General features: G+C 40.4%; 1 protein-coding gene across 7 annotated transcripts in view; it reads right to left on the minus strand.

Annotated features, from left to right (window-relative positions):
* Positions 1 to 15,371, minus strand: part of arhgef12a (Rho guanine nucleotide exchange factor (GEF) 12a) — a 63,459-nt gene that overhangs the window by 17,800 nt on the left and 30,288 nt on the right. For 5 of the 7 annotated variants that reach the window (XM_058413690.1, XM_058413689.1, XM_058413687.1 and 2 more), the window contains 17 exons: positions 14,838 to 14,936; positions 13,689 to 13,738; positions 11,682 to 11,739; positions 9,825 to 9,988; positions 9,558 to 9,632; positions 9,025 to 9,105; positions 6,111 to 6,335; positions 5,913 to 6,017; positions 5,714 to 5,824; positions 4,540 to 4,638; positions 3,669 to 3,711; positions 3,180 to 3,285; positions 1,947 to 2,084; positions 1,830 to 1,862; positions 1,275 to 1,389; positions 1,057 to 1,174; positions 495 to 704 (listed from right to left, as the gene is read on the minus strand). In XM_058413690.1, coding sequence (XP_058269673.1) covers positions 495 to 704; positions 1,057 to 1,174; positions 1,275 to 1,389; positions 1,830 to 1,862; positions 1,947 to 2,084; positions 3,180 to 3,285; positions 3,669 to 3,711; positions 4,540 to 4,638; positions 5,714 to 5,824; positions 5,913 to 6,017; positions 6,111 to 6,335; positions 9,025 to 9,105; positions 9,558 to 9,632; positions 9,825 to 9,988; positions 11,682 to 11,739; positions 13,689 to 13,738; positions 14,838 to 14,936 — 1,830 coding nt within the window. The remainder of the gene's footprint in view (positions 1 to 494; positions 705 to 1,056; positions 1,175 to 1,274; positions 1,390 to 1,829; positions 1,863 to 1,946; positions 2,085 to 3,179; positions 3,286 to 3,668; positions 3,712 to 4,539; positions 4,639 to 5,713; positions 5,825 to 5,912; positions 6,018 to 6,110; positions 6,336 to 9,024; positions 9,106 to 9,557; positions 9,633 to 9,824; positions 9,989 to 11,681; positions 11,740 to 13,688; positions 13,739 to 14,837; positions 14,937 to 15,371) is intronic. The other 2 variants (XM_058413688.1, XM_058413693.1) reach the window with 1 other exon arrangement.

Here is a 15,371-nt window from a genome sequence, read left to right on the forward strand (position 1 = left end):
GGAGGAACTGGAGATTTCTGAACTGGTAACACAAAGCCAATGTACAGCAGGACAAGATAGTGAGATCTATTCTAATACCTGAATTTCTAACCATGGGCTGTTCTGTTGGTGAGGAAGAGCCTAGTTTGTTTACAAGGAAATATATCTGGAACTTTGGTGTTTTTAAACCTCCTTTAGATTTGGTGGTTAGTTCTGATTTGATTCTCGAGTTCTTGTTTCTTTCTCTTCAGTAGAATTCACAAGAATTTGTATTAAGGACTGGTCTTAGACTGGTCCTTGCTCTGTATTCTCTAATCTTTCCAAGCATTACAGAAGAAGACTCAATGTTGTGAAGTACTAAATGCAGACAAATACTTTTCTTAAAATACATTTATTTCCAAAAATTTTCACAGAAAGCTAATTAAATACAAAACACGTTTGTCCTAAACTGTAGCATGGGTGCCAGTAGCTAAAGCTGATAGTGTGAGAAATTTTTATTAATGTCCAGTACTCACTGCAGTCTGTGTCTCTGAAGGCTGGCTCTGAAATAGGGCTGTAAGGAGAAATGTTGCTGATGACCGTCGGGCTATGTATGAGGTCAGAGCCCTCGCTCGACAGGCTTCCCCGTAAACGCCCACCGTCTACCACCTCACACTTTCCCATCGCTGGCTGTGAGAGCTGCTTCTGAGGCCTTGGCTTGCTTCCATCCACGTTGCGACCTACTGCTTAGACACAAACAGACACACTGATGCTGCAGAGTAATTGATACAGATTTGCTACTGGCTCAAGTAGGTAGCCAATTTGTGGTCAATTTAGAGATGGCACTCAGCTTACAAACTTATGTCTTTGGCACAAGGAAACTGGAGTACCCAGATAAAACCTCAAAGCACATGGAAAACAAGCAAACTGCTTATACACAGCACAGAGACAAGAATCAAACCACGAACCATAGAGCTGCAAAGACATCCCAACCACTAAGCCGCACACCCCCTAATCTTATTAGGCAAAAAGTTAACAATAAAGTCGAACAGGAACACACAGCACTTGGCGAATGTAAACAAGATCAATCAATATTACCGGGTGTTGTCTCGATGCGGCTTGGCCGACGCTGAGGCCCCAGGATATTGAAACGAGGTTTTTTCATCTTTTCTTCTCCTTCTTTCTCCAGCTTACTGCTCTTCTGCAAATATCCAGACTGAGAACACGCCTTCGAGTGAGTGCCTCGAAAACCAAATTCATTCATTCGGTTTCAAAAATCCAGTATGGAACGATGAAAGAACGTGACATGAACCTACCTTGATCTTTGGCAGGAAATTAATGCGGACACGTTTGGACTCTAGGTTACGCTGCTCTTTGACTCTCACACCCAGGTGCTTCATGTAGAAGTAGATCACGTACTGTATAGTGGTACTGCGGGAATGAGAAGGAGCATTTTACACACCACATTCTGATCTCGCAGTAGAACGAGATACGGCAAATCTGCAGCGTGTTGATGTGGAGTTTCTACATTTACAGTACCATATGCGAGCTTCAGGCTTGTTGGGTATGAAAGGCTCCATGTAGCCACATTCTTCTGCTTCTTAAAGCTCTTACTGTTTTACTGTACCATATGTCCCAACTGCACTCTCCATTACACTTTCCCACTACATCAAGGCTTCTAGAGCCAGATGGCATCTCACATATGTTTTCCTGTGTGTCAGTATTTGTACTTTCATCCACAATGTTAAGTAAACAGTTTTGACTTAAGATCCTGATTCAAAATCTCTCATTTGACAAGCACAGATGGCCCACTGGCTCATTATAAGATGTCTTTATGTTTGTGCAAGGTGGACATGAAAGGTTTTCCTCACCACTTTTCCTCTTCTGCGGCTAGCGTGGACAACCTGTTGCATAAAACGGATGGGTTAAGAGAAGGAGCGGTGTTAAGCAGGATGTTTAGCGTTTATGGTGTTGGAAATGCCTCTTACAGAATGTCGTCTATTTTGGTGAGGATGTTCTCAGCACAGGATCTCTCTCTCTCCAGAGCAGTGGCGTCTTTTACCTGCTCTGTGTCCAGATGAGCTAGCTCTACTTCAGCTAAGGTCAGTCCCATACTGTGCTTCTGTCTGCATCAACACATTTAAATAAAAAATAAATTAATAAATATAAATAAATTTACATAAAAATGTTTATCCTGAACGTATATATTTCTTTAAAGCTGCTGTGAAACAATGGCTATTGTTAAAAGCATTCTACCAATAAAACTAATTAATTACATTTTAATGTATGGAGCGGTGTTATTATGTAAACGTTTTTTAAACAATTACTTAATCAATTCATTAAATAATTCATTCATTTATTACATCATTAATGCAGTACATTTTTATTGAGCTGTGTTTATTTATTTTATTTAATTCCGTTTTATTGGTAGAACGCTTTTTAATCAATTAACTAATTAATTCATTAAATAATTAATAAATACATTAATTCATGAATTATTTAATGAATTAATTAAAAAATTGTTCCACCAATAAAATGGAATTCAATTAAATAAAAACAGCTCAATTAAAATTTAATGAATAACTAATTAATGCATTACTTAATTAAAACACAATTATAATAATAAATAATAGTGCAAATATATGTCAAAAACTTGAGTTACTGTTCATTCCAAACATCAGAATGAAGGAAAAAAATCTCAGTATGGAAAAAATGTTATCTCGGTGCATTTGCATGGTTGAAAACACCTGTACTGGCCTTATAAATATAAAATTACCACCGTGACCATATAAAGTTTGTAGATCCAATAAGGCTTTCAAACTGGCTGCCCATAAAATATCAAAATAAGCTTTTAAAACTGAAGCAGTAACTTTTGCCAAGTTGGATTTTTCACCATCTACAGACTGAAATATTGTGCTGACCTTCAGTGAAGCTTCTGCTCTAAATTTTGTTGATATTTGATTTTGTTGATGTATCATGCTTCATTAATCATGCTTATTTCCACTCTCCTAGAGTTTCACCAAACATCTGTTTATAAACTTATTACAGATATCTGAATAAAAGATAAGGCAGAAGGCACATCCCTAGTGGAGATTTCATTAGCCTCAAGGAAAGTAATAAACCCAATTCTCTTTATTACATTAGGAACAATAATATTGAATGACTGACTTCCTGAGCTGAGTGCAATCGTGTAACAACAACAACAACAACAACACACTCACCTAAAGTCCTCTAGAAGTTTGTTCACTTCAGGGAGAAGAGTGTCCTGCATCGTGTGAACATATTGCCTGTGCAGCTCCTCAGGAATCAGCTCTGGCCTCCTTCGTTCTAGAATCACCACAGACGTGACAATCGGTCATTTGTGTAAAAGCAATAGTAGAATACAAGCCACCAGTTTTTGTGTTTTTGTTTGAGAACATGGATTTCAAAAGTTCATTCTCTCACAAGGATATACAGACTCGCACAACTCACAACTCCACAAAGATCTAAGAAAGCGTTACATACACTATATTAGAGGTGAAATTAGACCACAAACTCAACACATCTAAGTGCGTAACTACACAAGCTGTCCACCAGGGAATAACTGTTCGCCTGTGAGAAACGCCTGAAGAACAAATAACACTTAACTTCGAAAACAGCCAATTATAATGCACACACGTTATTATTCTGCATTAATTAAAATAAAACATTGAATATCAATGCAAACTTACCGAGTTCAGAAGAGATAGATTCAGGCACAGTTACTTTTAAGTTCTGTTAAATAAAAAAGGAGATTAAATAATTAGCATCGTCATTTTTATCCGGTGAAGCATCTGCAGGCACTAAAAGTTTACATATAAAATAAACAATCTTCATACGAACACTGCTGCAAATACGCTTCACTAATTAGTACATGATAATAAACAACATGTACTCTCATATTAGAGCGGTGTACACCGATCAGGTATAACATTGTGAGCAGTGACAGGTGAAGTGAATAAGACTGATTATCTCCTCATCATGGCACCTGTTAGTGGGTGGGATATATTAGACAGCAGGTGAACATTTTGTCCTCAAAGGTGATGTGTTAGAAGCAGGAAAAATGGGCAAGTGTAAGGATTTGAGCGAGTTTGACGAAGGGCCAAATTGTGATGGCTAGACCACTGGATCAGAGCATCTCCAAAACTGCAGCTCTTGTGGGGTGTTCCCGGTCTGCAGTGGTCAGTATCTATCAAAAGTGGTCCAAGGAAGGAACAGTCATGAACAGTGGCAACGGGGTTATGGGCGGCCAAGACTCATTGATGCACGTGGGGAGCAAAGGCTGTCCCATGTGATCCGATCCAACAGACCAGCTACTGTTGCTCAAATTGCTGAAGAAGTTAATGCTGGTTCGGATAAAAAGCTGTCAGAATACACAGCGCATGACGGGTCAGGACTGTTTTGGCAGGGGGACCAACACGATATTAGGCAGGTCATAATGTTATGCCTGATTGGTGTATAGATTATAGAGTAATTTCAGGAGAGAGGGCTAGTTCCTGCTCGGATGCTTGAATTCCACTTTGTCTATAAGGACATGAGTATAGAAGAGAGAGTTTTACTCACAGCCCCCTTATCAATGAAGAAGGTGTAGATGTCCATAAAGATGCGCCTGGTTTCTTTCGAGTTGGTCTGCTTGTAGAGCTCAGTGTAAAGGTAGCAAAGCTGAACAGAGGAGAAGAGACATGAAAAACAATGTATATACAATTATTCTGACACTTTAGAAACCTAAAATACTGAAAAAGCTGAAGGGAACAAGGTATAAATACTAATAAATACTGTAGTTATCTTTTTTTGGGGAAAAAATAAAATAAAATAAAATAAATAAATAAATATATATATATATATATATATATATATATATATATATATATATATGTTAAATATATGCACTGAAGAGCAGTTAGGGGTAATAATTTTACATTGAAAACACATACAGCTCATTACAGGCCGAACACAAAACATGCCTCATAGAGCATACGTGTGTATTGTTGTGTCCAATACGAGCAGCAGCATGTCTCTTTTAAGCAGAATCTGTGCAATTTCTTACATTTCAAATTAATATGAGAATTTTTTCGTATGCTAATGAGGACACGTGGAAGTGTCACCTGACTTTCCGCGCTCCTCCTGTCTCATTAGCATACGAAACAAACTTAAATGGGATTTTATAAATTCAGTTTTATTTTATTGTACAATAACAATTTTTTTGACCCTACTTTACATTGAGTATGCTTTCTTTCTGCTTTGTGCAGCTCTGTTTTGAGAACTTATATTACTTTAAGCAATCGAGTTATCAGGAGCATCATAGGATATGTTATTTAGCTGTTCCGGTTTACAGAGTGGCCATGGCAAGTTATACACTGTACATGGCTCTATCTTTATAAAGCTGTTTCAGTTCAAATGAAATGCATTAGCTGCTTTAGCAACACGGACCCTGTAGGGTTGCAATGGAGGAAGTGGGATTTATTTCACTTCAGTAAAGCGCTTCTGTACAGCTGTAAGTACAGAATGTTTTGTTTTTATTGCATCCGAGACCTTTGTCAGTGACCTTGTTGAGAGCTGCTGGCTGTGAAATCCTTGTGTTGACTTTATGTTTAATAATAACATGCCAGCGGTGTGAATTTCTTGCTTCACTGCTCAACGCTTGTGAATACTGTTGTAAGTACACCATTCGTGGCAGGCTTTAACAGTATGTTTGCTTTGATTGCCATCATTAATTGTAGATTAATAGGGTTATTACCACAGAAGCAGGGTCAAACTGTGACACCACATGGTGCAGGAAAGCCGCAAGGTGAGCAGGTCGACTCTTAAGCAGCTCCAAACTCTGGAAGCAGTTACATTGCACATTCACCTAAAACACACAGAGGCAAAGAAGCCATGGTGAGGAACGGCATTTCAAGAGAATCTGAACAAGACCAGAACCGATAGCTGAAATGTACCTGCTCTTGCTCATGTTCTGAGTCAAAGTAGTCATCCTCAGCTCCAATGATCTGCGAGGCAAGACGAGATGGAGCACTTTTCACACCGGGATGGAGGTGCGAGTCCTGCACAAGGTAGAACAAAGTAGTTGTGTGACAATGAATCACTTGTGTGTGAAAGTTTGGATCAGTTTGGTCTCACATGAAGTTTGGTCTCACCAGGTCAGAGGTGTCTGCAATTTCAGGTGAAGAGCATGAATTGAAGCTGTTTCGCTGTGAGCTCTTTGGACTCTTCCAGTCTTTCTGGCCAACAGTCTTAGGCGAAGCTGAGTGGCGGCGAGGCAGGGCCTGTGATACACCTACAGGACCCCATACACTATCTGTACTGACCTCGTCCACATCCGCAACACGACCACCCTCACCGTCTCCAAAAGGAAGGCCATCCTGTAAAACAAACACTCAGTGTTAAAGGGATTATAAAAGAAAATAAATTAGTGCTTTCTGGGGATGAGATATGGTACTAGTTTCTGTCCTCTGTCAGAGTGACACCTAGCTGGTAATGGACATCTGTGAGCATCACATACTGTACAGTGTCCTCTGAAAGAAATATAAAGTTAAAGCCATCTTTTGTATTTATTATAAACTGAAAATCAAATGCAAAACTGCAGCTTTCATTTCCTGACATTTAAATCTAGAACATGACACCTTTTAGCATGTTGCACCTTTTAGCTGTCCACAAGAAACAACAATTTACATACAAAAGAAGGACAAAATTCAGGCTTGCTAACAAATAATTTAAAATACAATAGATTCTTGCCAGAGCAATAGAAAAAAATATGCATAAGGAACTAATAATAATTCTAATAATAAACTAATACAATAAATAGAGTAAATTATATATCATAAAGGGGGAAGTACACTGATCAGGCATAACATTATGACCACCTGCCTAATATTGTGTTGATCCCCTTTTTGCTGCCAAAACAGCCCTGACACATTGAGGCATGGACTCCACTAGAACCCTGAAGGTGTGTTGTGGTATCTGGCACCAAGAGAAGCAGATCCTGTAAGTTGCAAAAGGATACTTTTGATAGATACTGACCACTGCAGACCAGGAACACCCCACATGAGCTGCAGTTTTGGAGATGCTCTGATCCAGTGGTCTAGCCATCACAATTTGGCCCTTGTCAAACTCGCATAAAACCTTTTTCTTGCTTCTAACACAACAACTTAGCACCCACTAACAGGTACCATGATAAAGAGATCATCAGTGTTATTCACTTCACCGGTCACTGCTCAGAATGTTATGCCTGATCGGTGTATAACGTAAAAGAGATAATAAAACTTAATCGTGCATTGACAACAGTGGAAGGTACATTATATTCCTTATTCCTACAGTTAAATCCATGTGAAGTCACTGAAGAGGGATGCTGGTTTCAGGTGCCATTTGTCCTCTATGGTTGATGAATAAGTGTGATGACTGACCCTCCTGCTGTACATGTCCTGAATCGATGGCAGATTACATCTAATGATCTCTTTTGTTGTCTTGATTATGCACTCGTCCCTCTGACGTGAAGGAACCGAACCATGCAGTTATTGATGAAGTGGGGATGGACTCAATGATTGCAGTGTAGAACTGAATCAATAGTGTCTGTGGAAAGAACCGTCTCAGAATCTTCTGCTGCGTTCTTCATTCATACTTCTGGCTGGTGATGCACAGGGATTTGAGTAAGTCCACAGTAAACACCAAGAAGCCATGTGTTAAGGGGGTTAAGGGGTAATGACTGAGGTCTGAGGTGCCAAAGAAGCGCTTCTATTAATACTGACCACACAAACCACAATCGCACCCACTAGTATTCAAGGAGCTTACAGTACCGAGGCTAATAAATTCCCACATGCCTTTCTCCTTTAGTGAACTAGCATCTATTGGGTTAATTTTATCTCCACTTCTGTAGCTATAAAAAGAAGAAAAACAAAGTTAGGCTGCAGATGCTGGCACCTCAGAAAGCCGGTCCGTCAGATAGCTGTGACTCCACCAGGACCTGCTCATCAGTGGTTTTGGGACTGGTTATCTGCTCACTTCAGGCTGCCCTGGAGGTGCAGTAGTTTGTGTTAAGACTGGAAGAATTGAAATGCTCCTGCAGTGATGTTTGATTTATCCTCACTCATGCCTGTTGTTTCATGCCCATCAGTAATTTCATGATCCACTGACTGACAGCATCTGGACAGTCGGCTGGGAGAGACTGACCTACAGCAGCTCTGGGTCCATGGTTTTAAAGGCTGCACCATGAGAACGTTTTTTCTGAGAATTCAGCTACAATTTCACTCCTCCAGCATTGTTAAAGATTACTTCAGTAAACATGTCCAGTAAGCTGCACTAGCTGTAATTACATCATCATATTAAACACTGCAAACGCGTTTTCATGTAACACAATGGCTTCAGGTTCCTGACGCTCCGGAGGCGGGAATCGAACCCGGGTTGCTGGCAGGAGGGCTAGCAAAGCACCTACTGTACAAAGTTCCAGACTTAATTGTTGGATAAAACAAAGTTTTTAGAAACCCACAAATGCTAATAAAACTAAATACAATGGATCAACCCAAAGCAATCAAAGACTCAGCAAAAGGTAAATACAACTCGACAGGTATGTACTGTACAGGACTGATAAACAGGAGAACATGGGGAACAGGTAAGAACTAAAAATGGCGTAAAAACATAATATATCAAATTGGGCAAAGAAACGTGCAGAGAATCGAAACATAAACAAAGAACATATGACAAGGGCAAATATGAACAACGACATGGAACAGATCCTGCCAGATCGCCCTCTGGTGGTCCGTCTGAGAAGTCGTCCAAGCTGTTCCTGACACAACCTTCATTATTACCAGATTATAAAACAGCACTTGATCCAGCATGTACTATTATTTTGAATTTTATTTTACTTTAAAAGACGCATACACCTTAATAAAGCGACAAAAATGATAAATACTAAATAAACACTGCAGTGCAAAACATACAGCACATTTTATCATGACATTATAATCACATCACTGACAGCACCTTTAACTGTTCTATGCCTCGACAGTATTTTGCCTTCAGGCCAGATAAAATTATAATTATTAATGGGTGTAGTACCTGTGTAACTCTGTGCATGGTTTTTTGGGCTTCCTGGATGTCCCTCAGTAGCCGGAGGGTGGGATTCTTGCCATACTCTTCCTTCATGTAGCACAAGCCAAAAAAACAGTACCTGAAGTCAGTACAATGCCATCTTTAAAAAAATGCCTACAGAATTATTCAAATCGGTCAATCTCCAGCCAATACGCGTGAAGAAATGGACGTAATAACATACAGTGTCGCACTCATTATAGACTAACGATGAGGTCAGTATGAGACACACGACCCCCTCAGTGTTCATCAACCATGCAGCTGGCAGTTGGACCACAACAGGAAATACATCATTCTTATCAGCCAAAGTCATATTTAGAGCAGTGAGCCTTCATCACATACAGTGTTTATAATAGAAACACAACTAATTAAGAAATCTAGTACAGTGTAATATTGTGTGTGAAGAAAGTCAGTGATGCTTTATTTAACAAATTATACAATCCTGCAAAAATCTGCAGAGCATTTCATCTTCAAGCTATAGCAGTCAACAGGAAAATACTGACCTGGAAATCCTGTCTGTCTTTAGCCAGCTTCTTCTCTAAGTCCACTTTTAGGCTGTGCATGATGCTGTTCTCTTCCTAAATGATCCAGGGTAAGGCAGGAGATATGAAAGGTGACAGTAAATAGCACATATATAGCCCAAAATCACAGAAAATAAAATCCAAATCCTACACTTTTGATCTCACGCAGAAAACAGAATAAAACCTAAAAGGAGAGGCGAGGCAGGGCGGTGTCCCGGTTAACGGTGATGAGGTGTTGTGTTTTGCTACCTTGTATTCCCGCTTGCTCCGGATCTGTGGCGGAGAACGTGGGAATGAGACTGTGGATGTTCCATTATCATCTAGCGACTCTAGATTCAGATCAACCTCTGAAAGAGGGATCTGGGGTAGCCCGGGCGGTCGTCCCAACACAGTGAGGGCCACGTAGGAGCCCGCTGAAGAGAATAAAGAGGTAAAATCAGTACGGGTTTCTGTGCTGGTGGACTTGTATGCTAACATGTATTAGCATTCATGCCCTTGCTAAAACACCTGAACATAATGCTTTTCTACTTTCGTAAGTTGAAGTAGCAGCCAGACCAAAAAACAGGCCACTGAGTGGGGAAAAGACTCAGGATGTTAAGCAGGTGAATTGAAAGCAATCACTTTGACGTCACACAGAGAAGCACAAATAGCTAGTTATTCAGAAAAATACTTGGAATTATAAAACACCCTGATTGAATAATTGCACAAAGTGGCGTCTGCATATCCTGTAGTTATCTGGAGCACTGCATGTGCACAGTAATGCTACACATCCACATGGTGTAATAGAGGGAGCAGTATAGCAATGTAACACTGTGTCCAGCACTGAACTAACTAAACAAACTAGCATATCTACTCGGGATTAGGGATTATTACAAATACATTTAAATATATTATACTGTCAAACGTTTTGGAACACCTCTCAAAATCATTGAATTCAGGGGTTGTTTTTCAGGGGTTGTGTTCGGCCACTTAGTTCAAGTGAAAGAGACTCTTAATGCTTCAGCATTTTGGACGATTTCATGCTCCCAACTTTGTGGGAACAGTTTGGGGATGACCCCTTCCTGTTCCAACATGACTGCACACCAGTGCACAAAGCAAGGTCCATAAAGACATGGATGAGTGAGTTTAGTGTGGAGGAACTTGACTGAGTCCTGACCTTAACCCGATAGAACACCTTTGGGATGAATTAGAGTGGAGACTACGAGCCAGTCCTTCTCGTCCAACATCAGTGCCTGACCTCACAAATGTGCTTCTATAGGAATGGTCAAAAATTCCCATAAACACACTCCTAAACCTTGTGGAAAGCCTTCCCAGAAGAGTTGATGTAAAGGCAGACGTCCCAAAACTTTTGGCAGTATAGTGTATACTGAAGGTAGATCAACTTCGATGTGTGAATTCTTCTGAGCCAGTAGAAAACAAGAAAGCATGAAGGCGGGACTTATAGTCTCGCCCATCTGTAAAAAACTCTATGAGCTGCTTATTATTAATACAGAGAACACACCAGAGTTTTGCCGAGCTGTTTACTCTCTGTTACTAGGCTCACATCTGGAAAAGAAACCAACATGTATTCTGTGGTAACACTCTGTCTGTTAAGATATTCTTGTAAGCAATACTGTCAGATCTGAATACATTTACTCTTTTAACCAGAGGCAAAAAATTGGAAATCGCTTGTTTTGGCTCGTTCTGAGTCTTTGCTTTCTTTCATTTGTAGTTTTTACATAAGCATTTTTTAAATCTAGCCTACTACAGGAAACAGATTCATAGAAAAGTTCATTTAGCATTTTTCCACACAAATCTTCAAAGTAAATGTCGATATCAAACCCATTTCTGTTTTCTGAGACGCTCCAAGTGTTTGTTCACAAGCATCTGAAATTTGAAGGCGTTATCTTCGACCACTAAAATTCTGTGTAAGGTTAAACAACAGAGGTAAAAATATCTCTCGCTGCAAACTGACAGTCCTGATTAATTTCATATCGGACTTCAGGTGAGAAAATAATTCACTTGTTTATACTGACCGACAATGCCCGATAAGTTATTTTCTAGAATAAAACAACATCACACTGATAAACATTCAACAAACATTTAAGGTCAATTTTGGAAACTCACATTTGATTAACTTCACCACTTCGACATGGTTCGATTGTGTCACCAAGGTGCCATTAACCTAAAAAAATAAATAAATAAACACACATTATGCCTGTGATATGCCTGAGGTAAAGAATCTGCCTCCAGCATACTGCTATCATTATTAAAACTTACAATATACCTGAAACCTTGCTGGGAATATCTTAAACTCCCTGTTGATTATCTAATGTATTGATAATTTAGAGATTGGAGGCACAACACACAGCTTTTTGACCGACCCTTCAAATTTAAACATGTCTACAGTTTTAATATTTAATGCCACGTGCTTGTTATGCATGATTTTGGCCAGCAGGTGGCAGAATGAACACAGAAATGTACAGAATGACAGAAGAAGCCCTGGTATATTCCTGCTCTGTTTATTTTGTTCTTTCCCTGCTCATACGTCTGATCCATCTAGCTCTCCTTTGGTGTTCTCACCCTTCTGTGACCAGTGAGCACACTGTAAGGATCTTAAACGATTTAATTAGAGCTAATGAAAGTCAGGAGTCAAAATCATGCGTCTAATCTAACATGACTGATTTAACCTGATGAGCCCTGCATCCTATAAAGAGTATAAGTGCTAGTAAACGGCTGGGTTCCTTTTATTTGATCTGGTCATATTATTGCACTGCACGGAATATTTTCATGAGCTGAAAGATTGTTATATAACATGCAAAATATGTGTAAATGTGTTCCACAAACTCCACCTCCCAGCATGCACCATGGCCTACAAACATGGCCTCCGCTTACCCAAACTCACACTCACTACAGTCACTTTTAACTAGACTCGCCTGTTTCCAATCTCTCTCACACACACACACACACTCAATGAATATACTCTCATCTCACCTTGTGTTCTGATTTGACTCATTTCTGTCTCTAATTTCCTGTGTTTTGGTCTGGCCCTATTTATCAGCTGCCTGTTTTGTTGACTTCGAGTTTGTCTTGTGTTTTTTTTTCCATTAAAGCTGCTTAACCGGAACTTGAAACTGTCTCAGCCTCATTATTGTGAAAGTAAATATTCTAAGCATGCACTACCATTCCACATGATCATATACGCCAATCAGGCACATGCCTAATATTGTGTCGGTCCTCCTTTTGCTGCCAAAACAGCCCTGACCCATCATACACTGTGTATTCTGACACCTTTCTATCAGAACCAGCATTAACTTCTTCAGCAGTTTGAGCAACAGTAGCTCGTCTGTTGGATCAGATCACAAGGGCCGGCCTTTGCTCCCCATGTGCATCAGTGAGCCTTGGCCGCCGATGACCCTGTCGCCGGTTCACCACTGTTCCTTCCTTTGACTGCTTTTAATAGATACTGACCACTGCAGACCAGGAACACAAGAGTTTTTTGGAGATGCTCTGATCCAGTGGTCTAGCCATCACAATTTGGCCCTTGTCAAACTCTCTCAAATCCTTACGCTTGTCCATTTTTCCTGCTTCTAACACATCAACTTTGAGGACAAAATGTTGACTTGCTGCCTAATATATCCCACCCACTAACAGGTGCCATGATGAGGAGATCATCAGTGTTAATCACTTCACCTCTTACTGTTCATAATGTTATACCTGATCAGTGTAAAGCTAATGAGATTTTCACTTGTACTACAAAATTGTAACCAACACCAGCTACAAATAAAATATGTGCTGTTTAGTTTATGCGCATATACTCGTAAAAAATAGCATGAATATTGCCTTTTGTTGTGTTTTTAAGGCAGATTTTTATGTATTTATTTCTTTATTTATTCTAAAAAGCCAGTGTGGATGCTGAGTGAATGTTTTTTGCAGCACTACTAGTCATCTAGGACTGAATGGGGCTCCAAATTGAAAGTGACTACAATTCGTATAGCAATCTGCTAGTTTTACGTTTTATTATTATTTCAACATAATCCACAAAATGTACATAAAACTCCACCGGCTGATAATAAATCTCGTGACCCTTCTCCAGCTTTCCCAAAAGCTGCTGTAAGTGCATCATAAACTCACCTTAATGATCCTGTCTCCGGTCTGAACCCCTGCACGCATTGCAGCTCCATCTACAAAGAGAGAGAGAGAGAGAGAGAGAGAGAGGACACGAGCACACACATTATAGATTCATTAGAGTCTGAGTGCCTGAGTCACATTTAATAATTACACATCATTTCTATGCACCGCCTTCATTAGGAAAATTGCTTTCAAGAATTTCTAATATGCTAAAAAGCCCTGTAGTTAAAAGAAATGGAGAGGCACAGCATGGTCTAGTCATTTCTCACTGCAAGTTAAGAGCATACGTGGCTCAATGCTCCACCCTGAGAAGACCGCTGATTATGGGATAACGCTGAGAACAATATTACAGGGAGGCATATTTAAGTGTGTCATTATAGACACACACACACACACACATACTCAATCATTCCTCCTCTGCACCTTATCAGAAACTTCCATAATGTCAAATACAAAATTTACCAAAACAAACTCTGCATTGTAACATCAAATACAACAATGGAGTGGAATCTTTTTTTATCCCAGTGCCCCATGTGACTGGTGTGTAAAGGGAAAGTTTTAAGATTGAATGAATTTGGGTGGGGGGTGTGGGGGGATTTGACTGGCTGTCAGGACCGGAGCCCTGCACTAGGCTTCCTCTTATTTCCTCTAATTGGTAGTGCTCACAACATATCAGCTCCTCTGCTGACCTGCTGCCAAGCCACATCAGCCTCCATCCTGAGAGATAGAGGGGGGGGGAGAGAGAGAGAGAGAGAGAGAGCGAGCGAGAGAGAGAGAGACTGACAGACAGAGAGATCGAGAGAGAGACAGGAAGAAAGAGGAGGGATGGAGAGAGAGGAATTTAGGAGTCAGAGAGAGAAACAGAGAGAGAGGGATGGAGGGAAGGAGGGAGGGAAGGAGAGAGAGAGGAAGGGAGAGTCAGCGAGAGGGGGATTAGGGAGAGAGAGAGAGAGAGAGAGAGAGAGAGGGAGAGACAGACAGACAGAGACTGAGAGAGAGACAGGGAGAGAGAGAGACAGGGTTGAGTAGGGGAGAGAGACAGGTAAAGAGAAAGACAGGGACATAGGAGGAGAGACAGGAAGGGAGAGACAGATAGAGGACAGAGAGAGAGAAAGACAGGGACATAGGAGGAGAGAGAGAGAATCCACTTACCCTCTTTGACGAGCTGCACAAACACAGGGTTGTCTCCACTCACTGTCAGGCCAAAACCATTCTCATCTTTCTGAATGATCACACATCTCTGAACCAGCCCTGAAATACAAATAGGGCAGATTGCTGAATGCAAGACAAAGTTTAAATCAGCATTGAAATATCCATCTACACATTTTTTGTTTTTAGGGTTTTCAGAAACTAGGAGCCTACAGCATGGGATTCGGGCCATGCTATAGGGCTTACGTGACGGAGGAAACCAGAATAGTTGGAATAAACCCCTGAAAAAGGGAGAATATGCAAGCACCGTGCACATGGGGCAGAAGTGGGAATCAAACCTCCAACCCGGGAGGTGCAGGCAGACCACAAAGCCACCATGAAATAAGTGAAATAAAATGACAGATCTGTGCAGTAAAACAGATGACATGGAAACTTCATAGTGAAGCACATACGTGGCAGTGTGTAGAAATCTGCTGGATGCCTACGTGGCTGAAAAAAGCCAAAAAAGATCAGGTCTTGTGTTTTTCTATTTATAAT

The sequence above is a fragment of the Hemibagrus wyckioides genome, linkage group LG17 (assembly GCF_019097595.1).
Source record: "Hemibagrus wyckioides isolate EC202008001 linkage group LG17, SWU_Hwy_1.0, whole genome shotgun sequence".
NCBI lineage: Eukaryota > Metazoa > Chordata > Actinopteri > Siluriformes > Bagridae > Hemibagrus > Hemibagrus wyckioides.